The sequence below is a fragment of the Ixodes scapularis genome, unplaced genomic scaffold (genome assembly GCF_016920785.2).
Source record: "Ixodes scapularis isolate PalLabHiFi unplaced genomic scaffold, ASM1692078v2 PGA_scaffold2__306_contigs__length_199485367, whole genome shotgun sequence".
NCBI classification, from domain to species: Eukaryota; Metazoa; Arthropoda; class Arachnida; order Ixodida; family Ixodidae; genus Ixodes; species Ixodes scapularis.
The window spans coordinates 3,219,006-3,245,286 of record NW_024609857.1 but is presented as its reverse complement, the minus strand read 5'-3'; the positions used below and the strand labels follow the sequence as shown (position 1 = coordinate 3,245,286).

Here is a 26,281-nt window from a genome sequence, read left to right as displayed (position 1 = left end):
AATGCCCTATACCTCGTTGGTTTCAACCTACGTTTCAACATTCCAACTTCTATATATTCCGTAGACTATCTCATTAAAGAGCGACCAGCAGCGGAACAGGCGTCTGACGCCTACACCGCCTACACTACCGGTGCTAGGACACCACCAGGATTACAATCGGCGACAACATAGCACTTCTATGACATCACCAGGCGGATATCGGGGGACCACTTTTTTTGGACGGGGCAAACACCAGTCGGAGACGCGTTCCAGACACCGTAATAAAAGTAAATAAGGCAGGTCACGTGACTACTGTTCTCCAATGGAAAAGCGTATATGTGACGGGGAGGAGAATAGCCTCCTTTAGGCTATGGGAGGAGACCAAGGAGGAGACGGAGAAGGAATGCGATTAGAAGCGTTGCAAGCGAGATCACAGTAACTTCGAGCAGTGAACCGAGGCACCGAGACTGTCGAAGAGCCAGTCGAAAAACCTTGGCTGACATTCTCCCTTGACCCTGGCCCTGTTTTGATCTCAGAAGAGTTTCATTCTTAGCAAGAGAGCATCCTCGGGAAGCACAGGTGAGCGATAGCGGTGGTAGTCGTCCGGTGCGTCCATGTACTACGTGTATCAAAGAGTAGTCACACACGAATAGAATGACGTAACCGACGTAGCTCTTACGACACAAATTTGGTTTCTGTGACTCATTCAACGACAACTCTACGAGGAAAGGAAAGTTTACCGCTATCGGATTTAAGGAATAACCCCAATTTTGAGACACTTCATCCGTGTCACCCTTTTTCCTGGTTCGTCACGCTTCCAAGCCGCCTGCCACCCGTGCACTTTGAGGACGCCGATATCGTATCGACTGAACTTGACAATAGTGCGATGCATGGTAGCGCCGGATTATCCGGGAGATATTCTAAGGAGACGACTGAAGTCGACGCGATAAAGGGACGGGCGCTCGTAATGTGGCTGGAATTTCCTTTGCAGCGTTGTCCACGATGAGCATCCAGTGGACAATAGTGGCGGCATTTCTGTACGCAGAAATTGCAGTGGTGTTGCTGTTGATGATCCCGTTCATTTCACCCAGGGCGTAAGTGTTCCCTTCTTTTCCACTGTTGGCAAGCAATGGCGTCATGCACCTAGAGTAGGCTGAGGGGGGCGGTCAGCAGACGGGGCAAGAGCGCTGAAGCGCGTCGTGTTGTCTTCGCCGTATTATTTCGGTTAATTTCTTTCGGGGGACCATAAAGTCTTCACATAGTTGTTATAATGAACGCTACTCCCCATCATTATTGACTCCGCACCCCCCCCCCCCCCCCCCCCCAAAAAAAAAAGAAAAAAAAGAAAAAAAGTGCATAAAGTATTTAAATTAATGGTATGCACTCCTCCTCCAGTACCCCTTGTAGAAATTAGTAACTTCCCGAGTTCTACCATAATAATTAAACCCTGAGACACGGAGAAATAAAATAACCCCAAGTCGAGCGCAAAAGGGTGTATGCCTCCTTGGCAGTTGCCTAGTTGGAAAAAGAAACTAGCCTCGTGCAGCCGCCGCTTCAGGCCTCGAAACACTGCACGGAGAGGGGGACCCCCGGTGTTGTCCTGGCAAGTCAGTTGCACGTGGGATAGAAGGGTCACCCAGTTCCCGACCATTGGCCTCTGTTTCATGGTCCTTTTCATTCCTCCTTTTTGCACACATTGTGGAAAATTTTTCAGAAGTCGAATAAAGAGTTGGACAACAGGGTATACCTCTCGTGAGCCGCAGAGGCCTAGATAAGACTCGAAACGCGTTCGGTGGGACATGTCTGTGTCGGAGCTGGTGAGAAGGGCTTCTCTTAAACGGCGCTCCTTTATCGTTTTTCTTGGTTTTTTTTTTTTTTTTTCAGGTGGAACAGAATATTCAAGTCTAGGTTCTTCAAGAGCTTGGGGGCACAGGCGGACATTTACTTCACAGTCATGATCGTTGTCCTGTTCCTCTTCTTTTTTGGTAAAGCTTTTTCTATCAAACGTGCAGAGTAGACATTTCGCTAAGAGGCACTGCTTCTTTTGTGAAGAAAGCCAGTCTTTTAGCAGAACGTTGACTGCCACTGCGAGGCTTCTAGGAAGCTCCTGGATGGATAGATGAATAGATGTTAGCGACTGTACCCTTTACAACGGGCGGTGGCTTGCGCCACCTAGTCTACAAATTATAACAATCTAAATAAAATAATAATTAAAAAGTAAAATTTGTCAGCGTGCTGGCGGTGTTTGCGGATGGAATGCGCCGAAAGAGGCGGAAGGATGCAAGAGCAAGCGTCTGTTGCAGACTCCATCCGCGAGATGCGCAAGTATGGCACCCAGCGGGAGGTGGCCCAGTCCGAGCACCACCACCACGGGAATCTGGACGTGGAGATGCAGCAGAGCATGAAGATGTTCAGGGCACAGCGCAACTTCTACATCGCTGGGTTCTCCCTCTTCCTCTGGCTGTGAGTGCACTCTCGCACCTTCGGCACAGCAGCCACCCTCAGAACATTTCTAAGCGTGCAATCGGCCTTTCTGCCAGGCTTAAATGTAACTAATACCATAATTAATAGAGAAAGAATTGCACTGAAATCTTTTGCGTGTTGGATGCTGAACCGTTGGCTGGTAGTAGCAGCATGCTTCGACGTTATAGGAGTCTCGAGGTAATGGGCGATTTCGAATTTCAACACTCGAGCCTCTTGCACCTGTGCAGGGTGATCCGTCGCCTGGTGACTCTGATCAGTGCCCAGGCCGTGCTGCTGGCAGTGAATGAGGCCTCCATGCGTCAAGCGCAGTCTGCCACTGACGCCGCACAAAGCCTGCTCAAGGTTTGTTTATGTAATGTAGGATTTGATAGTGAACCACACTATAACTTTGATTGTGTATGTTTGTTTCTTGTTTCTAATGCATAGTATTTGATATTCAACTACACTATGGCTTTGATTGTGTTTAAAATGCTTATATTTTGCTACAGTTTTTTTTTAATAACTTTTGATACTAGATTATGTTGTGACTTTGAATTCGCTTTATAATGCTTGTATAACTTTATGTATAATGGTTACATTTTTATTATTTTAAATATGGTTGCTCGTTGCCTGCTGTGAACAGAGAGGGGGCTAAGGCCTTATCAGGCTTTTTGCCTTTGGCCCCCTCAGCGGTACTTTAACCCAGAAATGAATAAAGAAAAAAAGTGCAACCGTTCTTTTTGCTTCAAAAGACGCTGGCGGTGCTCCAGCCACCAAATGTTGCCAGAACACTAGGGTGAACCTCCCACGCCGAGTGTAGAGATGCAGCCGAGATTGCGGAAGAGATGGCCAAACATAGAGGGCAAACAAAGGCCTGCCCGTTAGCCTCGTTGCCGACGTGGCCACTGTATTGGAAAAATAGGGTGGATGGATAAATGAGGAGGTGGGGGACTCGACAAGGGGGTTCTGGTGCGGGAATTTGGGAGAAGGGCGACAGGGACATGGAACTCCCGTCCTTGCCCACACTCCAGGGTCAGAATTTCTGTGTCATATCCGGGCTCCAGGGTTTGGGTGTGGGCTCCAGGGATAAAATGTCTGTGGTGTATCCTCGCTTCAAGTTTTTTATGCCGTGAATTTAGGGCAACTGTAACAGACGTCGAGAAACCTCAATCACTCGGGGTGCATTGCAGGTTCTTTAGTGGCGTCTTTCCCATACTCCGTTTCACCTTACGTCTGGCCGCAATGGATGCTACGAGCCATCGGAGCCGATTTGAGGCCGTTTCCCGTAACTTTCGAGTGTAAGCTCCGTGACGCGCAGAAAGTGTAGTCGCGTGCCACAGTTGCAGAGCTGGGATGGCTGGTGGCGTCTGCTGCAGCCGGACGTGTGGTGAAACAAAATATAGTCGCTGTGCTCGGGAGGGGGGAACGGAACAGAAAGCTTAAAGAAGTTCTGCGAAGGAGACAAATAAAAAACAGTGCCGTGGCAGCTTTGGCCAGAGAGGCAGGCCGAGTCTGCTCAGTGAGTGTTGATTAGATGCTGGGTCGATTCCAAAATAACTGGTTGGTTCAGACATTTGTTTTGTGGCAACTCTGTACTGTAGTTGAGAGGCATAGAAAAGAAATGCACTGGTGTAGGCAGTGAAGTGTGTTGTCCCCCTTACCAGCAGAAGAGTGACGGTGCCAAGCAGAACGAGGGCAACAGCAAGACAGAGTCCCTGGAGAGAGATGTCAGGGAGCTGAAGAAGGAGCTCGAGGCTGCCAAGAAAGGTGGGTCTTTCCTCCTGGGAACGCTGGTGGGGCAAGTGTTTCATTGTCCATTGTGCTCAGGGCAACAATGCCTGCGGAAGGGGGACCATTTGAACTTCAGATTTAGTTGGAGAGGTTGCTTTCCTTATGGCTGACAAAGGTGCTACCTTCCCCCCCTTATCTGGTCTAGGAAGGTGCTATTGCTCGTCTATCTCTGTTCCAGTCATTGGTCTTGTGCACGAGCACATAGCCAAAAAGTGTGGACGCGTGTAAAAAGGAAGGTTTAAAAAATTTAGTTTCCATCTGTGTACCTCTCTTGTTTCCGACTTGTGTGAGCTTATTTCAAAAAATCCTGTTTTCTTTTTTAGGGGGAATTCACATTGGATTTTTTATGAGAGCCTTTGGCTGGGCTTGCATTTTTCGAGTTCATTTTTAAGCAAAATCTGAGGGCGTTTTTGGGAATTCATTTGTTATTCTCAATTTAGAGTTTGGAGCTTTTTGTTTATGCTACTCAAAATTCAGTTTTTTATGCTTTTCTTTTTTTTTTCTTTCTTTCTTTCTTTCTAGAATTGGATCTTTTAAAAATGTTAAAGCTTTGCAAAGGTTTGCTACCCTTTGTGCCTGAAGACAATGAAGTTGTCGCTGCAAGTTATATTAGGGGAATTGCCCCTTTTGTTACAAAAACAATGCCTTGAAATACTCATCAGTGCAGATTGTTGGGCGAGTTGATACTGGGTACTCAAAAACATGGTAGCACTTGAGACGACACAGGAGAAGACTGGACAAGTCTTTTTTTTGTTTTTGTAGAACAGAACTACAATGTAAGATCCTACCTAATAAAGCCTTTGACCGCACTGATATCAAATCATTCGAGTTAAGATTACACAAATGTTTGCTTAGTTGCTACATGCATGCTTTAGAATGTGTCACATATTGTGCAGGAGTGACCATTCTTGACTATGCAAGTCTGATGACCTGTACGAGTGCTTGAATGATTTTTGTCTGTTTCTCGTACAAACATTTTTTTCTCTTCTGCATTGACCAAAAGGTCTGCAGTATTTTAAATAAGAGAATAAATAAATGAGTAAAATATGGATATTCCTTGGTGTAAGTTCTGCCTCCTGCTGATGTGCAGAAATACAGAGCCTGAATGAATCTCGAATCCCTGTCGTTATCGCTTACAACAAGAGAATATGTGTAATCTTTAAAAGAAAAGAGGCCGAAGAAAGGTCCCTGAATGTCTGGCAAATGAACCTGCCTGGGAGGAGAGCCCTAAATGAAAGAGAGGTTAGACATGCCCGCTTACTGTAGCAAGGGTGTTTTTTAATAAAGTGGCAAAAGATTTTTTTTTTTGTGACTTCTGGAAGTGCAAACAGAATAATATTGCAAACGTTGCTCGAGGATCCTAGGGAAACAAAAATGAGTCGTTTTTTTTTTTACAACAAGTTGTCCATAAATTATGACTCCAAATCTTCGGTATGCAGGCATAATCAACAGGAGTATTGGGAAACCGTGCTCATCATAGGTTCAAGCCCTAGGTATGCGACTGAATTTAGCAGCAGACCCCCACAGGGCAGAAAAACTACTCGGTGCCAGAATGTTGCACGCACTTCGCGTTGGCCAACAGTTGGATGGATTGCGACGCATTGGATGCCACTGGCCAGTGTCCTACGCGCCAGGAAATGAATTTTTGTGTTGCTCGGCACGTTTGCCCAATATTTGGGGGCTCCGAGCTTGTGCCCGTGATTAATGGGGAGGCTTCCCTCGCAGATGTGGAGCACCTCACGACCGATCGCGACGCACTCAAGGTGCAGGCGGAAAACCTGAGCAAGGAATACGACAGGCTTTGCGAGGAGCACGCCAAGGCAGAGGTGGGCATTTCTTCCGCAGGAACGCCTTGTCGCTCGGAACGAGCCCCTTACTTGCGGAGATCGACGCGTTGCAGTGTCGTGCCAGCCATCGCCGTAGTCTGCTATACCCATTTTCACCTCAAGAAAAAGCAATTTTCGCGCATTGTTCATACACGCCGCGAAGTAGTTCTTACGATGTTTTGAAGGAAAACGCGATGTTTTGAAGGAAAAAGCGTTGCTTTTGGCGTTTGGAATGTTTGTGTCTTGATAAGATAACATTCTTATGTTATCTTATCACTTGTATATATCTTAATTGTCCACATAAAGGGGGAACTTAGTAATTCTCCGCGAGGAGCCGGACTTGTTTTACTGTGGTTCTTGGGGTGAAAACGGGTATAGACAGGATTGATCCAAGGGTGCTGTGGTTGGGATGGATTCCCTGCTCTTGGAATCTCAAGAGCATGGATTGCATCAAAGTGGTTTTGAATGCATGATGCAATGAGAGTTAATGACAAAGGACAAAAGCGCAGGGTGTGCCGAGTCCCTGGCATCTTCAAGAAAGGAGCGCACCTTGGAAGCCCATAGAGAATACATGGAGTTTTAGAAAAATTCTTGCATGATTACTGCTGCACACATCCTTTTGCAACTTTTACTTTTAAGGCATTGGCACGTTATTGGAAAAATTAATGTCATAAATATTCAACTACTTTTTTTTTATATTTATAAAAAATGATAAAATTTGTCAAAATTGGATAGTTTCGGCACCTTTGCGTTCGGAGACAATTTACAAAGTCCACTTAATTACAAGTAAAAAAAATTCTCCCGCTCAGTGTCTTCTAAATTTGATAAGGAACCGAATTATGTCGAAATTATTTATACAAGTCTATCCGTTCCGTAGCTCATCAAATTTGAAAAACCAAGAAATCAGGGGTTTTCTTCCTTCATTTTTCATTTCTTTTGTTTCCCCCGAGATGGCACTCGCTGTCCATGAAGAGGATGAAAAAGTTGCAATGTAGCTCGGCAGCTCGACCTAGTTCCGATTGTTCCTCCGCGCTTGTGCCGCTTCAGTCTGCGCGCCGGACACATCTGTGATGTGTTCTCGCTTTCCCGGAGGGTGGCCCTCCTTCCCCAGGCGGCACGTTCGCCAGGGGAGAGGGTATTCGGACAGCTTTTGAAATCTCTCTTCACTCTTTGAATCTCTCTTCCCTCGCCTCCGGTGAATCTCTTCACCGGAGGCGAGGGAAATAGACACAAAGAAAATATGGCTCTGCTTTAGCACAGGCAGAGATCTAGGCATCCTACCTCCGAGCAGCTACGAGTGCCACCCGCTACACAATCAAATAGCGCGGGGACCGGACTAACACTGCGCCAGCGCCAGCAGCAAACGCACAAGAGTAAGGAGAAAGTTCCTTTGACCAATGACGACATCGTATGGGGTGTCTATTTGCTTCATGAAAAATGTGGCGGAGACCGCCAGCCTTGTCACTCCTCTCGATGCTTGTGCCATGTAGCACATTCAACCTCCATTTTGTTTCACTTTTTAGAATCCAGATGGCGCGGATAGCGGCCAATGACTAAAGCCCCTCGATAAAGGCATTTTTTGACAAGTATACCGCCAACCATTGTGGAAACATGCAAGACACATGCCACGAGAGGATGCTGCGCCACCATTTGCTTCCAAGGGCCTCTCGAGACTCTGGCCTCGTGCACTGGCGCATTTAACGCTACTTGCAAGACAAATGCGAACACATCAAGGGGCTTTGCCAATGATGGCCTGTTCGATGCGCCATCTGGATTCGGAAAAGGGAGAAAACCTTCCACATAAGGGAGGACACTACCCAGAAAAAAAATTTTCTGCCAAAAATGTTGATTTCGAAAGATGCCGCACTTGCATCCGCCAACAACCTACAGAGTATTCCTAGTAAGTTTCATTTGTTTACACTGCATAGTTATTTTTTTATAAATTTTTCGGTTCTCTGATGCTAAAGAAAAGGTAGAGGTTCGAGCACTTTGAACGGTGTCTTCTCCGTTCCACTCTTTGGCATAAAGTTTGCTTATTAAATTATTGTTTCAGTGTGAAACTATCAAACTATCTTTGCCGCTTATATATGAAAATTTTACGGAGCCAACTACTATGAACTTCGATTTTGCATTTTCATGTTCCTTTATTATGGAAAATTCTAATTTGCAGAACTTGGTAAATGTGGGGTGGATTTTTGTGTTCATGAATTTTGTGTACCGTAAAATACCGGGCAAGCGCCCACTCAAACTTTGGAGATAATCGTAAAAAAATGGGGGATGGGCGCTTGTCCGATCATCAATTTTACATATAAATGTACTGCGCATATTTTCTCAGATCTCATAAATTTGGTAATGGGTGCTTAATGTGGAATGTGCGGATGCACGGTATTCTATGGTAGTTGAAAAAAGCATATTTTGTGAAATTTTTTTATAGCAAAACGGCATTGGGTATTCCAGAAAAATATGTGGTTAACACAATTTCTCAACGATCGATTCATATTGCAGATTCTATGCCAAGCTACACTTTACTTAGTTCTGGGGTAGTGGGGTATAGTACCTCATAAAATTGGTTCACGGGGCTGAAACTTTCCATGCCCTCCTTTTATATGGCTACAAACACCACGCGCAAATTTCTCGCTGATTGAGTGAGCAGTTCGAAAGTGGATATTCCCAGAAAGTGTCCTCCCTTAATGTTACTCTGCACGAAATAGGAACATAGATGCCCCGCGTTTTTTCAGCTGACCGCGACTCTAGACTTTAGTCGGAGAGAAGGTGGAATGAAGCCGTTTCCGCCCGTATCGTAGTGTCTTGGATATGCTAGTCACGCTCTCGCATATGCATTTTCCCGTCGTAAGGTCGAGTTTGGACCACCCGACTGTTGCAAGGTCCCAAAGAGATACACGACGAAAAATATGGGGTGGCCAACATTGTTGAGACGTGGTGACCAATCAACACTCGGGCCCACGTTACAAACACTCGCAATGCGGAAACGGACGCCACGGAAAAGCAAACTTGCGTTCCACGAAGCGTTTTCTTGGCATTTATTGCAATTGACCTTATTCGGCAATTCAGAAAGTAATTTCTTCTCTGCAACAATTGTGATATCTTTGCGGCAGCATGTGTCGCTGTGGCTACTTGCGTCGGCAACCCACATGGTTTTGTTGTGCTGCATAGAATTCTACCCATCTCTGTATCGGGTGGTCGCTTCCAAGCAAACGATGGTGGCAAAAAAAAAAAAAAAAAAATGGCGGCTCCCAATTGCATGCATTCCGGTTCAAATGTGTGCTCGTTCATGCCGGTGCCATCAGTTTCCTTTTTTTACCTTCAAAATTTTTTTGTTTGGGGCGATCGTGTGAAATGGTAAATTCTCTTAAGAACTCTGTCATTTCGTTTTGGACATTTATTGCTAAGAGTGCATTTATCCCCTTGGAAACCTTGGCCAAGCACATTCTTCTCCAAGTAAGGGCGTGGCAGCGGGAGAAACTCCCGCCAGACATGGGATAAATTGTATGGGGTGGGCGTTCATTAAAAACTCCGTGCTATCTGTTTTTGTCCGGGCTTACCAGTCTGCCGTTTTCTCCACAGAAAACCTTGGCTGCCGGTGAACCGTCAACCAAGAAGGATAACTAATTGCTTCTCTGCTAACGCCACTTCTGCGGTGGAAAGGTCCGACTTACTTCCCGAGGGCTGTCCAGGTCTGGCTACAAAGTGCTGGTGCAACTTTGTAGCCTCATTGAGGTTGTGTGGTGCTTGCGTCACAAGTGCGGTTGCTGTTTCGAGTGTGTGTCTGAAAATAAACCTAGTGTTTGTGTACCCTTCAAATTTCGAGCTTTGTTTGCTTACAAAAGTTGCTGCACAAGGTCTCTGTCGCCAGGCGAACCGGCGCTTTAAGTCTACACTTATCGGGATAAGAGGGTGCAACTTCCGCTAGCACTTCTCTAAAAAGCAATCATCTTCTGCCGTCATGGCTATTTATTTAAGGGAAAACTAGTGGAATTGGTTCTCCGCACTTTCCACATTTAGCACTTTGCACAAGACACACCAAGTTTAGCATTTTTTTTAGTTATAATACAGTCAAAGATCGTTATAAGAGGCCCGTTTACAAGACATTTGGATATAACATACCGATCTGTGAAGTTCGGTTTGTTTTCCGCTATGCACCATTGACTCAACTTCATATCTGCATACAACATAGTCCTTTTACAACAGACCGAAATCTTGGTCAAAATCAAGGTCTGTTATAACGAGGTTAGACAGTAAATGCAGGAATTTCCTAGCACTACTATCACTTGCAGGCTACCCAGACAGAATTTTGATGCAACCTGCCCCGAGTAGTAGCACGATGGTGTCCATGAACCACGCGCATGTAATGGTTTAGCTGAACGCCTTGTCATTCTAGGCCCCTCCATGCTTGCTCCACTCGGTGCTCACGTTCTGCAGGTACTCTTATTCCCTCGCTGCCAAGCCTGCTTTCTGCCCCTAGTTTGCCAAAACATAAGATTCCAACATGTGAGCAATGCCGTACTCCATCGACTCGAAATCTGGAAGGGAAATGAGGAAGCTGAAGGCCTAAGCTGTTCATAGAGGAGGTCCCGTGCATTCGAACCGCTTCAGCGGGGCAGACACTGACATCGGCAGTCCTAGTTGGTGGTCCCGATAGGCCCATATCGCTGGCAATGCCTTAGTATGCACAAAGCAGCGGCAAAACATCACTTCTCAGGTCCATCTTTTTTCTTTTCTAGCTTACTTTGCAGGAAAACGCCAGAATCTCGCATTGTACAAAAAATAGAAGCTGACAAGTGTTCGAGCAATTCCAAATTGTTGCGGCAAAACGAACATGCTCAACGTCTAATCTTTCTTTCTCTGCTCTTGAGTCTTTTTCTTTCTCTCTGGACTGCCAATGTCGGTGCCCAGGATTTGCTCCGTTCTGCTCCAGAGCATGCAAAAGACCGAGTTCTGTCGCACTGCTAGGAACACTGGCCAATATATGAACACTATATGGAGAGGTGGGCAGCCATCGGGAATGGGCTGATCCGATGTTGTGCAATGCAGTCAAATTTATCCACGAAACTACTGTAAAATACCGGGCAAGCACCCACTCAAAATTTTGAGATGATCATGAAAAAAATGGGGGATGGGCGCTTGTCCGGTCATCAGTTTTACATATCAATGTACTGTGCATATTTTCTCAGATTTTACAAATTTGGGAATGGGCGCTTAATGTGGTCTGGGCAGATGCACGGTATTCTAGGGTAAAGCGCCGTTTACGAAACAAATGGCACGGATGGCAGAAAGTGGTCCCAACCGCTTTATGCCATCAATCTTCCAACAGACCTTACTTGCTTCTGGGTGCTGTCTAGATATTGCACATTTCAGGCAGTCATCCCGAAGAAGGGAGGTTGTGCGTTTCCACGGCAAGCAGCATTGTTGGTGGCGAAAGAAATCTCGAGAATGCACAATCTCGTCTGTGCCCTGCTTCGCCATCAATGCCGCACACCATAGGCGACGCGCGAGACGCGGCCATTTCACCAACTCTGATAAGCCATAGAGCAATATGGGGTGGGGGTCTTAAGTCCATCTGTACGAGGGCCTACAGACGGAGCACAGAATAAGGTCCATGGACTCCAGTGAGCCACCACCCCATTAGTGCGACGTTCTACCACCGTTTGGCGAAGTAGCTTCTATCCCAATTTGTTTTGGAGCAATTCCAAATTGTTTTGTGGGCACATGGTGCAACTACTGGCAAAAGCATAAATTTGGAGAACATTTTGTGGGGTGCCTTCCGTTCTAGTATGAACAAGAACCCTACACGCATAACACCCTGTATGTTATGCTCGTTGCCAGACCTATGAAAGAAATGAGATAAAAGCCACCAAGCAGCCTCATTCTTGCAAGGAAGAACATTCTTGCGTGTTCTTTTCAGATTATGAAGGAAATTGCGTTCCACCCTGCAAAACGAACCTTTCCTCCGGAAGCTCCAGAAATGGCATTTGGCCTTCAGCTTTTATTATCAACAAAGTGTTCGGTGAACATAAAAGCATCTCAGCAGCACACAAATACAGTATAACAGCACATTCACACAAATTATATCTCAAAACAAAACATCTCTCAGCATCCAAAAACATCGGCCTGGATAAAACAAAAACCTGTACAGGGCTTTTTTTTTTTTTTTTTATTCCGTAGTATATTTGAAAAAAACGTCCACTCGCCGCCCAGGTGCCTTTCTAAAAGCCGATTTTCTCCGCAATGTCGCTCCCACTATAGTGGCTTGCCACGCTACGACAGCTCCCCCAGAAGACCAAGGCCTCTCGCAACAAGCTCCACAATGGTACATTTCGGCGACTAGAAAACCTTCGGAACAAAGCAGTTGCACTTTAGCTCATGCACGCACCGAGCACTTTCAACCCCAGGACCGAGCGTTTGTTCAGCGTGCATAAAAATTCTTTCAGTTACGTTTTACACACGCACACATAAAACAGACTTCATCAGAAATTAAAGAAAAGTGTGAATTGTGTACGCAATAATAATAAAAAAAAAAAACTTTCAAGAAATTATAATTTTTGCGCGCATCGGCAAAATTAAAAGACAAATAAGCCACTTCTCAGCCTGCCAGACGTGCCCCTCCGCAATTTAATCTGCCTCGATATGTGTACGGTGGGGGGTATGAAACCGGACGGCGTCTTTGGACGAACGAAGGTCTACAACGGGCCACGTAAAAGGCAACCGAACGTCGAGCGAGAGGCACTCTTTTCTGGGAATCGCCCAAACACTCGGCGTCGGCAGTACGCAAGCGCGCCGCGCAACAAGTGCTGCCCGACATGCGCCAAAGAACCGGACAGTTCCAACACCCTCCCCCCAAAACGTGTAACCCAGAAACGACCACCAAAAAGAAATCCGTCTATGGGTTGGAGCCGACCCCAAACGGTAATGCCAAAAGCAGCTTCCCCGGACGTCGAGACCCAGGAACCTCCTCTCCCATTGCGTAACGATGGGCGGCGAATTTGCGAGCGCGGACTCGCGAGTGGCATCCAGTCCCGCCGGGCTAGGCCGGAGAGTGCATAGCTAAACATCCGTCCGCAGGTTCAGGCGACCACGTCGGCGCGCTTGTCCCTCAGCCGGTTGCGCGTCTTGGTGCGGGCCCGGCAGCTGGCCATGTTCACCATGTGCTGGGGGAGGAAGCAAAGACCATCCTTTATTTCAAGCGCTTGGAATGCATGTCCAACCGCATCCTGTTCCGCCCGTGCATCCGAAATGGTCGCGAGGTGGCAACAAATGACTCGCTCCAGGCAGCCAGGAGTTAGGACTCCGTCGTCACGGCGTCCCAACTCCTGGCTGCCAAAGCTTCGGTGGACTGTCAAGCTAGAGAGCGCCCTGCAGCGAAACAGGTGTCTCTCGCATTCACCACCGCCGCTGCAACACCACCACGAAGCTTCTATGACGTCGTCAGCTTTTCGGAGCAGTTGCACTCCCGATCTACATCTGGCCTGACCCCGATGAAGGAGTCGCATAAAATTACAAGCTCGAAATAAATCTTTGACCCTATCTGTTCATAGGTCGTCACTGTTAAACCTTTTTCGAAGCAGATTCACAAGATGAAATTAATGTGACGGGTTGCGATTAATGCAAACCGGCAAATTACTCGGACAACCTCGGCTGTCGGTGAGGAAGGATAAGGGCAAGTCCTACCAGCCTCACGTGAGACGGCACGCAAGCGAGTCTTTGGGCGGCTCAGTGTTGTGGGAAGCCGACGAGAAAGACAGCACGGGGGACGAGCGACGGGAAGCAGAGCGGGACTGGCGCGCATGGTCAATGCGACACAAGGGCGTGAACCAAACGGCCACGACCAAGCCAAGCTCCAGGAACTTGGCCGTGCACAAGACCAAGAACAGGACCCTGACTGGGGCACAAGGGACCCTGGGCAGTCATCGAGACGTCAACCCCAAGGAACAGTAAAATGTCCACTCTCCTCCGCTTTAATGCGCGACTTCTTGGGAAAGCGAACCAAAGGAGGCCGATCGGGCGGAAATAATTATTGAGGAAACCAGCGTTAAGACGAGCACTCGGTGCTCGTCTTCGGGAGTCATCGGGACAAGCACGATCGATATTTGGAGAAGGATCCATAGGGTCAGGTAAAACAAGACCCATTTCGGACGCTTCAATAGCGCTTCAAGGGTTGCGTCATGTCACAGCCTTGGCCCACCCATGACTTGGTTCTTGTCAAAGTACTCCCAAGTAGAAATCGATAAGTGTGCCTTCGGCGATATGGTAGTGTGGAGAGAGACACGACTCCAACGATGACCAAAACCAAGAGACGCTATTGGATAAAAAGGAGTTAGTGCCAAGTCCGCTCTCCTTTTCGTTTAATAGCATTTCATGGTTTTGGTCATCGCTGGGGGCGTGTCCCTCTCCACAGCGTCATGTCGCCTCCAGATGCTTCCTACCGCCACGTATGGAGGGTCCGAGATTAGTTGTCAAAGATATTTGGTTGCTTTATAACTTCCTTTTCCAGTCTGCATGTGGCAAAGGAAAGGTCTCATGATGGCACGTTTGGAAAAGTTTTCAAAACCTTCGCAATATGTCCGCGGTACAAAACTGACTTTTCGGGTCCTAAAGCATAACAGCCGAGTGACGGTCACGGAGTTAAAACGATTATATCGTCGTCGCTTGTCCTATCAGTCCCCCGACGGAAATCGCCTGTCTCTAGCGATCTACGGAGCAAGGCACGCACCCTGACCATCGCCATCCCATGCACTTTGCTGCGGCGAATATAAGTGGCACGAACTGGCGACAGAATGTGCAACTGCACATGCTGGCCAGAGTGGGAAGAGTTCAAAATTTTCCTATTTACGTTAATTTAACACCAATCGGAATGAATCCTAGATATTTATAACCTACAAAGCGTGGATTAGTTTCCCGTCCCCTGGAGTAGCAGTCGCAGGAAACAACTTGAGCCAGAACAAGTGGCCTCTTGATCTTGATCAAAGCCAGGCACCGGGGTCACTGCACAGGTCACGTGCTATGCTACGGGCAGTGTGAAGGGAGCTTAGCTCTTCCCAACACCATATCGATGGGACACAAGCCCATCCCCGCGAGCTGACCAAGAATTGAGGTCGAGTCGAGGGCTGAAGCAGTTTTTGGGCCCCATTCGTGAGTTGCATTCGACCATGGTTGTCCTTGGGCTAGCTTCGCAACCATGCCAGCAAGCTTTGCTAGGAAGAAATTTAACGAAATATTCCACATCCATGCTCAAATGTTACATCGTGACAAATGAGTGTTGCTTAAAAAACCTCCGACACGCCAAAAAAAAATTTTTTTTCCTGCTAGGCGTTGAAATGACGTGTCAGGACATTACAAAAAAATTGTTTCACTATACACCGACACGCGGGCTTGACGTCACGGAGCTGCGGCGGCGCTGCGATCGCGCCGGAGCCGGGGGGTGTGGGCAAAAGCGCGCACGTTTTGCATGGGCGTCATAGCATTTCAGCATGCCGCGAAGCTGTGTTGCCGTTAATTGCACCGAAATGTACAAGAAAAGCAGCGGAGTGAGTTTCCACAAGTCCCCGGCAGACTCTGAAAGGCATAGAAGGTGGATAATATTCGTGGATCGAAAAGAATGGTCGCCTCGCGCGAACGACCGTTTGTGCGGCAAACACTTTCTTGGATGCAAGTGCGGCTTCCATTTCAATCTCTTTCCCGAGGCTTGCTTATGTGCAGGGAAACCGTTGTCTGATCGAGACCACCCGGATTTTGTTCCCACGGTGTTCGCGCACAACGCACCGGCCAAGCGCTCGTCGGAGGCTCGCTACGCCCGTGCTACCGAGTAGAAGGGGATCGGCTACAGAACGGCAGTGTTGTAGGCGTTACCAAAAAAAAAGTAACGAAATACGTTACTCGTTACTTGCAAATAAAAGGTACGCGTTACTGAGCTACGTTATCTAAAAATAAAAGGAACGCGTTGCCGCTACCGATAAAATGTAACGCACGTTACTTCTGCGTTACTTTTTAAATTATGATTTAACACGTTTTACGGTTTTGACGATGCAGGTCATATATCAAGAAACATTATGTTTATGCAGAAACTGAACATAATTACTTTATTTCTTTTTTACGGTTTCACTTAAATACTTACGAGAAAAAACGCAAAGAAAAACATGGCTTGACGCCTAAAACACGGAAACAATTGAAGTGTAATTTTTTTAAGACTTGGGAAGTAGTAACGACTAACGTAACTACGTTACTTGAAATAGTAACATAAGTATGTTACCCGTTACTGTGTCGAAAACGTAACGAGTAGGTTACTACGTTACTGAAAAAAATAACGCGTTCCTGGTAACGCCGTTACTTGTAGCCTGTCACCGCCAAGACTCCAGAACGGACAAACCTTTACTGGTTGTAATGCCTTGTGGTCATGAGGGTATGAAAAATATCATACCTTGACTTGCAGACGCTCTGTGTATTTAATCAATTAATGAATACACACACTTCCGCAGACCCACAGTCTGCTGATCCTGCCGGCAGTGCGGAAACCAACTCGATGTAATCGTAGACCTCGAGAGACTTGTACGCCTGCACCGTGTCGGCCGTGAACTGGCTTGGCAAAAAAACTAAATGAACGACGACCTGAGCCGTCGACTTCCGTGGGAGCAACTTTACGTCGGTAGTCCAGCAGGCCTTGTTTATGGCGTACGGATCCTCGTAGGCAACGCCGTCCACGCACAGTTTGTTTTGATACCTCTACCGTTCAGGCTCGGGCAACGAGCTCAAATAGTCGGGCATAGCATACGACATACGTTATGAGGAAATACGACGCACAAATAAAGATACAAGCGTCCCTACAACGTCCACAACGAGCGCACGCCATAGAGCGCAATGGCGCAAACACGGAGAGCCGGGCTGCTTTTGCCCACATAGCTAACGCGCATGCGCGGCCTCCCGGCCGTGTTGGTAAACAGAGCCGCTCCGCGTGTCGGTCTCTAGAGTTGCGTAGTTTTTATATAAAAAATAGATATACGAGGTCCAAATCAAAGTTCCCGCCACTGCACTGTGACGTAACAGTGTACCGCAAGGTGTCGGGGCGGTCAGAAGGGAGGCATCGTCCTACATCACTAAAGGTGGGTTCGCAGGAAGTCACGCGAGTTTCACTCCTCGTGCTCTCCGCGAACGTGCCTAAAACTTTTTTTTTTTCTGCTCTTTGTACGAGTGATTGTAGGAAACAAAGTTTCAGTTCCACTAGCTCTTTGTCGCTGCACCGTTGGCTAGTTTGCGGGCTGTAAAAGTTGAGGACGAAGAGTCAGTGGATCGACGTGATGGAGGTCAATGATGAAAGCGTTGCGAGTACAAGCCAGTGTACGAGTGCATGCCGCCAGTCCGATGATACAGAGCTATACTGGGCACAAAAAAAGCTATCAAATCTTGAAAAAAAAAAAAAAAAAAATTAGAACGCTCGCGGAAATTAGGATTGCTAGCGTACGACACGCTGAATTCCAGTGCTGAAGGTTCGGACACCGAGGTCGTCGAATCATTGTATGCTCTCCAGGCTGAAGATGCCTGCCGTCTCTCGGAAATGCATGCAGTGTGATCTCTTCTTCAGTTGCTTAAATACCAGGACAGTCCCTCACACAGCACCTTCTAGGCATTGTAGTTGATCACGTCAATTCACTGACTCCTCTTCTTCTACATTTACAGCAACATTAAGCAATGAAAAGCAAATAAAAGAAACCTTGTCTGCTTGGATCGCTCGTGGAGGTGCGGAGAATAACAAAAATGTTCAAAAAATACTACACAAACTCGCGGTAAGCACGAGGAGGGATACAACTCACGTGACTTCCGCCGATGCCTCCCTTCTGACCGCCTTGGCACCTTGCGGTACACTGTTACGTCATAGTGTACTGGCGGGAACTTTGAATTGGGCCTCGTATTTATATTTTTTATAAAAAAATTGCGCACCTTTATAGTGAAACAATTGTTTTGTAATTTCCTGACATGCCATTTCAACGCCTAGCATGAAAAAAAAAAATTTTTGGGGGGCGTGTCAGAGGACCTTTAAGGGGAAACACTGCTCAGAGAAAATAATTTCTGCAAAAAAAGTTGATTTTGAAAAATGACATACATATTCACATCCACCAACATCTAGAGAGTATTCCCAAAAAGTTAATTTTAAGTTTTAAGTTAATTAAAAAGTTAGCTGCATAGTTAATTTTTTATGAATTATTTTCTGTCCACCAAAGCTAAAGAAAAGGTAGGGTTTGGAGCACTTTGAACGCATTTTTCTCTGTTCCACTTTTTGGTATAAATTCCATTTTAGTCAATTTATCGTTTGATAATGGCAAAACAGGGAAGGCTCATTCTTCCCTTATCCTGACTGGAATTTAATAAGGAATGCGACTATGGAACTTTTTTGTCACTTTACGGATGTCTTTTATAAAAAATGTTGACATTTTGTCGAAGACACAGAAGACCAAAAAGTTGACCAATTTTGCAGAGGAGAAAATTTATAGAAATAAATTACTTTCTAGAAAAAACGTTTTTGGCATTCTGCTACATATCTAGCAAATAAAAATCTTTAATATCGTTATCGTTTCCTGACGATGGATTAACTAAACAATGTAGGCGTGTGCTGATAGCAGCTACTCTAATTTCCTTCTGATTTAACCGACAGACCTGAAATTCTTTTATACACCCTCTAGCATGACCACCAGCCTACCCTGTAAATTTCGTTAATTTTAAGACAAGGGTTCCAAAGTTGACCCCCCTAGGGGGTGTGTCCCCTTATTGGAGTTGTAGGTGCGATACTGTCACACTTGTATCAGTACGCTCGTGTAAAACACGTAACATTCAAACCCAATATTGTTTCAGGTTCCCTCTAATGCCGCTCAATATACTTTAGAGCAAAAACTATGGCACGTCTCAGACATACTCAACAGAATTTACTGAAAGCGACAAGACTGTTTCATAAACTCTTTCGTTTTTGAAGGGTTTCCTTATAGCCCACCATTGGCCCTCACAACACGTAGCCGGGCATTTCTTAGTTACGCCGAGCATTTTCCGTGGATAGGAACAAAATATTTTCCTTAAATGAAATCACTTCAATGAAGCAAAATCCAATCACTCGCTCGCTTTATTAAGAAAAAAAAAAAAGCTTTGCAGTTTTCGTATTGATGAGCGGCCAAGTCAATAACTTTGTCCACTCCCCCCCGCTGCAGCTCATTCGGTAACATCATCACGAACCAGCGCAAGTAGACAGTTATTCAAAATCCAAACACACAAAAAAATACACTCACACAGCGCTGAACTATCAACTGAATTGTATTTCAAACTTCCTCTTCTTCGACCCCAAGGAATAGGTTGCCAAGGAAGAAAAGGGGAAAGAAAAGGCAAATGGGGGAAGGCGAAAGAAAAAGAAAAGGCAAACAGATGAATAGAAGACAAAGAAAAGGAAAATAAAGGAGAATAATACTAAAGCACCAAAGTGCAAGAGTTACAAAAATTACAAAAAATAATTACAAAATTAATCACGAACAGGTATAAACCAGGTGATAAGCTGGCCTACTGTCGACTACATTCTAGGCGTAAATAGTTTGAGTGATGAAAAAGTCCAAGAGTTACAGAAATTAGTTGTTAAATAATATAAGATGTAGACAAAAATCAGTGCTTATACTGGCTTACTGTCTTAAACACCTTCTGTCTAAATAATGTAGTTCTTTCTCCGATAAAGCTAAGGACGGAGTGCTAACGCACTGGGCTTCTCGTCTTGCAATGTTCTCCGCTTCTATAATTTCTCGGGTGAGCTGGTTTTTACTCCTGCCTAACACAGCACAGTTGTCCAGTCGCGCAAAACAGCCACAATCCCTACAGTGAATACCTAGGTGACCGGAGTTGGCATTGGCAATGTTGTTGTTGTGCTCTCGCAGGCGGTCGTTTAAACACCGCCCCGTCTGTCCAATGTACTCTTTTCCACAGGAAAGGGGAAACGAATAGACTACTCCTTCAACACATGGGACAAAGTTGGATCTGTGTTTCTTTGCGCAGCTGACGGTGCTGATTGAGGAGGTGTTTACTTTTTTGCAGAGGCTGTGAAGTTTGTGTGGTGCTGAAAACACTACATCCACATTTACTCTGTTCGCTATTTTCTTTAGACCATGAGATAGATTATGCATATATGGCACGACTACCGGTCTGGTTGTCCTGTTTTTGCGGCACTACCGAGCTTGATTTCTCTGAGGAGAACCTCGGTTACCGACGTCAATATTTGTAGAGGATATCCAGCGGACCTTAGCCTTGATACTTGAGCGTCGAAGCTCGCCTGCATTGAATGTAAGCATGACTTGCTAATAGAGTTCTTAAGGCATGACCTCACTATACCTCTTTTTACAAGCTTGGAATGTGCAGATTTGAATGGTAGAAGAGGTTTCTTGCCCCTGGGCTCATAGGACCAACAGATGTGATATGGTAGCACATACAGTCGAAGATCCAGGAATCGTAATGATCTTTCGACCGGCAGTTCGTAGGTGAGCTCCAGAGGATTCATACAGTTCTTGAAATTGTAGAGGACCTCTTCCACCATGGCTGTGAAGTTTGTATCATCTGTAGCAAGGAAGATTAAAAAATCATCTACATATCTACATACTTTCACTGCTTTTGATGTATCCAATATTCGTTGTAGACTCCTGTCTTGATGTGCAAGGAAGATGTCACTAAGGACTGGAGCAATGCTGGATCCTATGCATACTCCCGTCTTTTGTAGGTAGGCATTTCCATCCCAAGCCGCGAAGGTGGACTTCAAATAGATCTTCAGTAAGTCCAGAAACTGACTTTGGGACAGACCCGCCGCGTTCATAAAGGGTATGACGCCAAAGGCGTCAATGCATTCTTCCATTTTCAATGCATTCGGTAACATATTTGCGCGCTGCTTATGACCGCCTGGCGACATCGGTGTCGGATAAATAAATAAATAAATAAAGGTCCAATTCGAGCGCAACTGTTGCTTCGAGCTGGCCAAAGCCAAAGTATGCCGAAAGAGCGACACGCGGGCTGGGAGAAACTCCGCCGCCGTCTTCTGGGGACTCACCCTTTCGAACTTGGTGATCTTGGAGATGATGTGGTCCTCGGTGGCCAGCACCTGCCCCAGTTCAAAGATGTCCCTCAGCAGCTCGTTCACCTGCGCAGTTCGTCCCAAGGTTGGCACCGCGCGGGAATCGCGAGGCGCCACGGAGGCGCTCCGGGGTGAACTCACGGCCAGGTGCAGGTTCATGCCAGAGCCCAGCAGCTGGCAGAAGGCGTCGTACTGCAGCTTGCGACTCCAGGTGTCCAGTTCCAGGACCTCCCGACCAAACTTGACGCTCACGTCGGGAGAGGCCCCCTCCTGCAAGCAGTTGACACGTGCAATCGTCTTGCACCTCAGGCTCTTTTTGGGAGTACGAGGGAGTAGAGGTTAACTCTGGCACTTCTTTCCTGCTTTGCCACTTTAGAGTCACCGTTTGTCCTTGAACAAGTCCAACCAAGTGGGTTACTCGTTGCCGAGATGCCCCCCCTCATTGGCATCGTCAAGGCGAGGGACCCTCCGATTGGCAAAAATAGGAGAGTTGAGCACCAAAAAAAATGATGAGCCTCATAAATGCACCTTTGCAAAATCCAGCATGTGTAAACATAAACTGATGTTTATTCAATGGCAAATTTATAGGGGGAGAGGGCAAACAATTTTTGTACGGAAAAAGGGCGTACATCCGTCTTTTGTCCCTGAGGGCAAACATTTCTTTTGCACGAAAAAAGGATATACGTCAGTCTCTTAATGCAATGACAGTTACCTTCGTTCGTGACGTCCAACTGTCTGCGACATTACATCTCTTCGCAAAGCCCCTCCCCCGAGCTGAGTCCCACCACCCCTCTTAAGCCTGACACATAGATCTGCCCCTGTGCCCATGCCATGCTGCATGAAAATAACACATTTATCCGAAAGTGGAAAAAGCTCAATCACAGTCCCACAAAATAAAAAAGCAAGGTGCCTTTCTCTGGTTCGGACCAAAGTCAAAAGCCAGACTCACCCTGACGGCCCGGTAGACGTCCCTGAAGGTGGAGCGCTGCTGGCGCCGCTCCTTCTTGGCCCGAAACTTCTGGCTGTCTGTGGCCAGCTGGCGCAGCTGGGCACACAGGGACTCCGAGGGCTCCTCAAAGTCCTGCAACGCACGGGAACCACTCCCACGCCTGCTCCAATAAGCCACGCACTGGGGCACGGTGGCCATAGCGGGCGTCGCAAAGGGCCCCCCCATTGCTTGGAGGCCGAAGCACCTCTCAAAACTGGCTACTTTCCAGGGCAGTTGTCCTCACATGGGGGTCCCCAAAGGCCTTCTTAGGGACAGTCAGTAAAGCTCGAGCAATAAAGCTTATTTTTTACTTATGCAGCTGTTTAAAAAGCTAAATAGATCAAGCCATGCGTGCCGAGCGAGTAGGATTGACCATTCTCCAATTTAGAGCATAAACGTTGGAAGTTGGCTCGCACAAATTTTGTTTCCTCCGTTTACCCTTCTGTCAGTGTAGTCGTCCAATATCGCCCCCCCCCCCCCCCCCCCCCCTGGTGGATGGGGTACCCTATCACTTCTGCCAATACAAAAGGGGCCCTCAAAGCATTGGTGCTTGAGAACTACTGTTCTAGAGGTTCGAATTCTACCTGTCGAAGAGCTGCAAACTCCTTCCAAGTTCGAGTTCGACCGCATCAACAGTCGAGTGCTTTTCGGAAGCTCGCATATGGATGTTGCAAATCCTCCCAAGAATCTGTTTAGCGAGTCTGATGGGTTAAACTGTGCATCATACATGTATAGCAGGTTCGAAGCACCTTATGAAAGGAGTTTTAGGAATGTAAAGCACGAAAATGTTCCTTTGCTACCGGAATCTTCCCCCTGCTTATATATGCTACAATGTTATTCCTTTATAAATTTCCAAAACATTGTTCTACCTTGCAAACTCTGGACAAGGTTTCCCGACGACCAGAGCAGTCTAAAAGTTCAAAGTTTGTCGAACCAGTCGACTTGGTAGATTCGCAGGCTCCAACAACGTCGAACCTTCTGTTCTAGGAATGTTTGCAGCATCTTTAGTTTCCAGCAGAGACCCACTTTTGATTTCTGCGTTAGATATTGTTTACTGTGCACGGAGAGAGCCTCGCGCAGCCTCCATTTGTGCGGGCACTTCCGGTCAAAGGAACAGTGAGCCGGGCGAATCTGAAGCTCTGGGCCACCCACCTCGTCGTAGTCCCTGGCCCCCTCGTACATGACTGCGATCACCTCCCCGGCCGCAATGCGCAGCTCCAGGTCGGGGCTCTCCAGCAGCTCCTGCAGCCGGGGCAGGTGCCTGCAACACGGCCACGGCCATCTTTCTCGCATGGACGCACGCCAATGCCCGGGACAATACTCCCGCAGGGCTTGCCAGGCTGAGACGGCCACCCGTGCGGGGCGACCCTAGGGACGTGCCGGTTTCTGTCCAAGCCCGACCCTTGTGGGCCAGGTAAGTGGTTCCACGTTTTAATTAAGCTGAGAAATGCACTTACTGCTTCAACTTGAATCTAGAACCAAGCTGCCAGAGCAACGACAAAATACCCAAATATATTGAAATACCGGATTCTAGTTTGTTTATTTCGATAATATCTAAGTATTTAAGTCTAGGTCGTGAAAAAGAGAGCGAACTAAATAGAGCGTCTAAGAACTGCTAAATACAGTAGAATCCCATTAAACCATAGCTGGCAGGAACCACGGGCGCAGATGCTTGTGCGCGTAACTACGACCTAGCAGCACAGACAACAAAATGCAAAAACAAAAAAAAAAGTAAAGGAAACTGAAAGAGGGGGACACACAAAAAACAACTCACACGAGCAACAGCAACAACAAAATTACTTGCATAAAATCACAGCAAAACTAACACAATACAAAAACAGCAAAGCAATATGGCAAAAGATAAAGGTAAAAAAAAAAAAGAATCATTCAGCCTTTCCACTTTCGTGAAGAAGGAAGACCAGCGGAGCTGTACTCGATACACTGAGTGCTTCTTCGTCGTCGTCGTCCGTTTTTCACGCTGTTTCCCACGATGAATTCCCACCAACGTACCCAACTATCCATTCTTCTCTTATAGCTGGAAAGGCTGCCACCATCTACGAGCGACGGCGGAAACTATACTGGTTGTGTGCTTGCCGCCGTCGCTTATAGATGGCGGTAGCTGTCCAGGTAGGTCTGTGTCGACACACACGGACACAATCCTGGGGAACCTAGCCCTTAACAGCTCCGCTGTAAAAAAATCTTCATTGGTTAAGGAGAGCCACGGCACCACAGAAAGGCAACAGCCCGCACCATGGAGGCCCGTGGAGCCGCTACTAGTGATGGTGACTATGTGATAATAAATATACAAGAGGAAAGTGATGCTGATTATGAGACAATTGTACAAGGGGAAGACGAAGCAGACTTCAGAACCTTGCAAGCACCATTGCCCAACTCTCGAAGGCTCAGAAAAGGTTCAAGCAAACCAGCCGGCGAAGCAAAGGGACCTCCTGCGGGTTAGTTTCACCTAAATTATGTCTAACGTACAAAATATAGCGCAAATGTCTTTTTTTTCGTGCAAAAATTACAAAAAAAAAAAAAAAAAAAAAGTGTCTCCCATTATGCTTTTTTTTTCATTTCAATGTTTTTTTAATATGTGCAAAGAAGCAGCAAAACATCATTTGTAGTGTCTGTACAATATTCTTTTCCAGCCCAATTTGCAGTTAATCGCGCCTTGAATAAAACTAAATAAAGTTGGCAAGCGCAAGAGCAACTTCAACTTGTTGCAGCAAAATGACCACGCCTAACCTTTTGTATGCTTTCCTTCTCGGCTCTCTCTCTTCCTCTTGGGACCGTCAATGCGAGCACTCCGTACGTTCTGTGTTCTGCTCCCGTCTTGACCCCTCCTGGCCTCCCCAAGGCATCCAAAGCCAATACGTAGTGCCACAGTCACCCGGTGTAGCATGTCATTATTGCCGTCATTCAATTGTTGAAAGTCAGAGTGTTCTTGTTCTCCTCTGCCTCTTCTGTGGCCAGAATCCTATATCCTCAGCGCGTACGAACTGCGCCGTGATGGCAGTGAGAGGGGCACGAAGCATGGTTCGATGCATTGGGTGGTGAAGTTCAATACAGACGCACGGGGCACCTATACTTTTGCATGGGATTGTCAAGGGGATCTTTCGATTGTCTGAAATATTTCTAAATGGATGGGTTCAATATAATCCGGCTTGACTGTAGACACAACACAAAAAAAGCGGCGAGGGTGATTTTTTTTGTTTTTAGTCTCAGACATCACCGCGGCAACTGTATTTCAAACGGCCCCTGGCAGGAAATTCTACCGCATTTTGGCAAAAGGTTGGTGCAAGGAGAAAGTCTACATTAAACTTTGCGTTTGAGAATTGTCGTAAGGCAGAGGGAGCGGACGACTGCCGAATCCTGCCCAAACAAGCTCGGCAATCCTCGGTGCACGGCAACGTAAACAACCCTGTTGGACGAATGTCAGTGAGGCAGCGCAGGAAAAACACATTAACCATGGCAGCTGAAGTTGCAAAACGGTAGTTCTACTCGGAACAGTGTCACCAACATGATCAAAGAGTCGAGATGAAATCCATTGGCACAACGACGAAAATGTTTGCACTTGGAAGTTTTTATACGGTATTTACCATAATACAACAGGCTTTTCTAGCTCACCCTGTTTATTACCTCCAAATTACATATCCAAACATAAAATAAGGGAACTTCGCACCAGGATTTTTGAAAAATCCATTAAGGACTGGAATGCCTTGTCTCGTGAAATTGCTTGTGCCGCAAATGCTTAAATGTTTTTCTCGCGTTCATTCTCCCTCTGCGATAATGCCCGATGGGGCTGCAGGACCACCAGGAAGAAAGAATAATGAACGAGGCAAGCTTGTTTCTTTTGTCCATCGGACAGAAGCCGAACCTTCCTTCCAGACTGTCCGAGGCGAGGTAGGAGGAGAAAGGGTACTGACGTGCGTGTGAGTGCCAGCAGGCGGTCGACGGGAGCCACGCTGAGCAGGAGGCCCCAGGCGAGCAGGGCCGCCGCCTGGAGCAACGGGGAGCCCGCCTTGGCGCCCACCACCTGCCAGAGCACCTCCATGCACGGCTGCAGCACCTGCGGGTCGGCACACTCAGTTGTGTGCTTTCCGCCGTCGCTTATAGTAGGTTTGTGTCGACATACACGGACAC

At 46.8% G+C, this 26,281-nt stretch overlaps 2 protein-coding genes across 3 annotated transcripts in view; one reads left to right on the top strand and one right to left on the bottom strand.

Annotated features, from left to right (window-relative positions):
* The first annotated feature begins 331 nt into the window (after positions 1-331).
* Positions 332-9,881, top strand: LOC8033203 (B-cell receptor-associated protein 31). Of its 2 annotated transcripts, none has more exons than XM_029992136.4 (8): positions 332-558; positions 971-1,073; positions 1,864-1,964; positions 2,283-2,442; positions 2,691-2,805; positions 4,107-4,209; positions 5,959-6,059; positions 9,645-9,881. In XM_029992136.4, exons 2-8 carry the CDS (start codon positions 982-984, stop codon positions 9,687-9,689), a joined length of 717 nt encoding a protein of 238 aa, XP_029847996.2. In that variant the 5' UTR covers positions 332-558; positions 971-981; the 3' UTR covers positions 9,690-9,881. The 2 variants fall into 2 exon arrangements, with proteins under 2 accessions (XP_029847996.2, XP_029847997.2); XM_029992137.4 differs by having other exon boundaries at positions 335-558; positions 4,110-4,209.
* A 2,162-nt stretch (positions 9,882-12,043) lies between these two features.
* The window catches only part of LOC8033205 (interferon-related developmental regulator 2), a 32,986-nt gene continuing 18,748 nt past the window's right edge, over positions 12,044-26,281 (bottom strand). Inside the window, exons 7-12 of the mRNA XM_029992134.4 lie at positions 26,065-26,207; positions 23,291-23,399; positions 22,100-22,231; positions 21,292-21,420; positions 21,127-21,216; positions 12,044-13,225 (exon numbers count right to left, since the gene is read on the bottom strand). Coding sequence (XP_029847994.2) covers positions 13,142-13,225; positions 21,127-21,216; positions 21,292-21,420; positions 22,100-22,231; positions 23,291-23,399; positions 26,065-26,207 — 687 coding nt within the window. The 3' untranslated portion in view covers positions 12,044-13,141. The remainder of the gene's footprint in view (positions 13,226-21,126; positions 21,217-21,291; positions 21,421-22,099; positions 22,232-23,290; positions 23,400-26,064; positions 26,208-26,281) is intronic.

What these genes read in the sequence shown, in the direction of transcription:
- LOC8033203 (XM_029992136.4), top strand. Translation starts at nt 982, where the DNA reads ATGAGCATCCAGTGGACAATAGTGGCGGCATTTCTGTACGCAGAAATT. An exon ending in CCTGTTCCTCTTCTTTTTTG is followed by an intron (nt 1,965 to 2,282) that starts GTAAAGCTTTTT and finishes CGTCTGTTGCAG; the next exon opens with ACTCCATCCGCGAGATGCGC. An exon ending in CCGCACAAAGCCTGCTCAAG is followed by an intron (nt 2,806 to 4,106) that starts GTTTGTTTATGT and finishes CCCCCTTACCAG; the next exon opens with CAGAAGAGTGACGGTGCCAA.